General features: G+C 31.6%; 1 protein-coding gene across 6 annotated transcripts in view; it reads right to left on the bottom strand.

The window, feature by feature from the left end:
- LOC106460800 (apoptotic chromatin condensation inducer in the nucleus-like) overlaps nucleotides 1-1,175 on the bottom strand; it is a 75,150-nt gene extending 73,975 nt beyond the window's left edge. For 5 of the 6 annotated variants that reach the window (XR_002610842.1, XM_013920539.2, XM_022387591.1 and 2 more), the window contains exon 1: nucleotides 1,026-1,175. Coding sequence is in view for 5 of the 6 variants with exons in the window: in XM_013920539.2 (XP_013775993.1) it covers nucleotides 1,026-1,163 (138 nt within the window). In the remaining variant the exon portion in view is untranslated. The remainder of the gene's footprint in view (nucleotides 1-1,025) is intronic. The other variant, XM_013920540.2, reaches the window with a different exon arrangement.
- Nucleotides 1,176-1,878: the final 703 nt, after the last annotated feature.

Raw genomic sequence — 1,878 nt, 5'->3', positions numbered from 1 at the left:
ATCTGTACAAGATCTTGTTAAGTATATGTAGAGTTTTGTAAACTAATAAAATTTGTTATTTGTAAACTTAAGTAGTATTTTATCAATCTGTTTTATAATCCATGTACACCACAAGTGACTAGCTTCTCATATAAAACATAAGTTTCAAAACTAGATATATAACAGAAATTTATTCTGCATGCTTGAAAGATTACTCTAGCTATGTGACTTTGAACAATACTGGATGACATAAATATCATATTGGTTTATAAATTATGTAAGTACACCTAGTAGGCTATACTTCATTAGTTCCAGGTTTACAGTTGTGATATCGTGAGATGTTATACTGTGACTTTATTTTAGGCCTGTGTAAGGCGGTAATTAATTCTTTATGTTATTGTCATTAAGTGGGTAATGAGTCACAAAACAAATAATCAAAACATTTCAGAGGTGGGGCACCAAAAGTGTCTTTGCCCCCGGGTGCTGAGAACCCTTGCTATGCCACTGCAAATATCAACAGTTCCAAGCAGATAATTTGAGTCCTTAATGTAACATGTGATTTAATGATGATGTAACATATGATTTGTAAAGTAATTTTATTTCACTGCAATTCATTTCTATTTTAGATTTCTCTTTGTAACATTTCCGTGTTTAATAGTTCCATTACGTTATATTTCGTTTGGTATTTAGGAATGCTTTAACAGAATTGTGAATGGTATTGGTAACACGTAAGCTGTAGGGTTAAAATCTCGAGTTGTTAGAATGCTCCAAACTCTTAATATTTCTTTTATTTCATACTTCATAACAACAGTTTAGGCTAAAATGTGTTATTTTTTGGATAGCTTATAGTAATTAAATTTTTGTGATAATTTTTTTGAAGTGACATTACTTTTGGACCCTTATACTAAAATTTATAGTATTTACATTTTTTTAACTTAAAAGTGCCAACACTCCTAACCTAAGCCTAACGAGTTCACACACAGTTCTTTTGCTAAGCCTAAATTATCAAGACTACTTCTATACTACATCATACAACAAATGCTTACTAGTTTCAGCCTATCAACTAAATCTTTTTTACTTCCACTTTTTGATAATCCCCGTTTTTCGAGTTCTTGTTTAAGATCCACCACTCGAAGAGTCGAAATTGGTTTACCATTTAACGAAATCTCACTTTTATCCGCCATTTTTCCGCTACTGGCAATTAACGCCCTCTATAGTTGGTATAGTTGATAGTGTTCTCTTAAAAGTGAAATACAATACAATCCAGTCGTGGCAGTTATTTTGGTTTGATATCATCCAAGCTCCCAAAGGATGTTTAGAGTCTGAAAAACAACCAGGAATGCTCGGGAATTTGTGAAAGCAAAAGAAATTTGAGGGTGAGCTAGCCTCTGAGCTTAGTAAAAATTACAAATTATTATTATGTAATTAAAAATAAAATAAAGTTTCTACTATCTTAACTATGTTCTTACCTATTTCAGACTCTTTGTAATCAAAATTTAATAAATAGCATTTACAACTTCTGAGATTTCTAATATGGAATTTGTTGATTTTGTTACACATTTTTACAGAGAATAAAATGTAATTAATCCTTTTTCACAGCAGTAAACTACAAGCTTATAAACACAAATATTAATCCCCCCCTCCCAATGGACAGAGCACAAATATCACATTGTTTAACTTCGCACTAAAACAACAACTTATATACACAAATAGATAAGCGAGTTCATAGCAGTAAAATCAAGCTAGTTTGTTTGTGACATTGTTTTTTTTTAGTGCAAAGCTATATAATTGGCCACCTGCACTCTGTCTGCGGAGTGAAATTCAACTTCTGTTTTAGTGTTGTAACTCCATACACTTATTGCTGATCCATCGGGGAACAGTTGCAAATATAAACTCGTA

The sequence above is a fragment of the Limulus polyphemus genome, unplaced genomic scaffold, assembly GCF_000517525.1.
Source record: "Limulus polyphemus unplaced genomic scaffold, Limulus_polyphemus-2.1.2 Scaffold837, whole genome shotgun sequence".
In the NCBI taxonomy this organism is placed as follows: domain Eukaryota; kingdom Metazoa; phylum Arthropoda; class Merostomata; order Xiphosura; family Limulidae; genus Limulus; species Limulus polyphemus.
The sequence above is the reverse complement of the archived record's forward strand: the minus strand, read 5'-3'. Positions and strand labels throughout refer to the sequence as shown.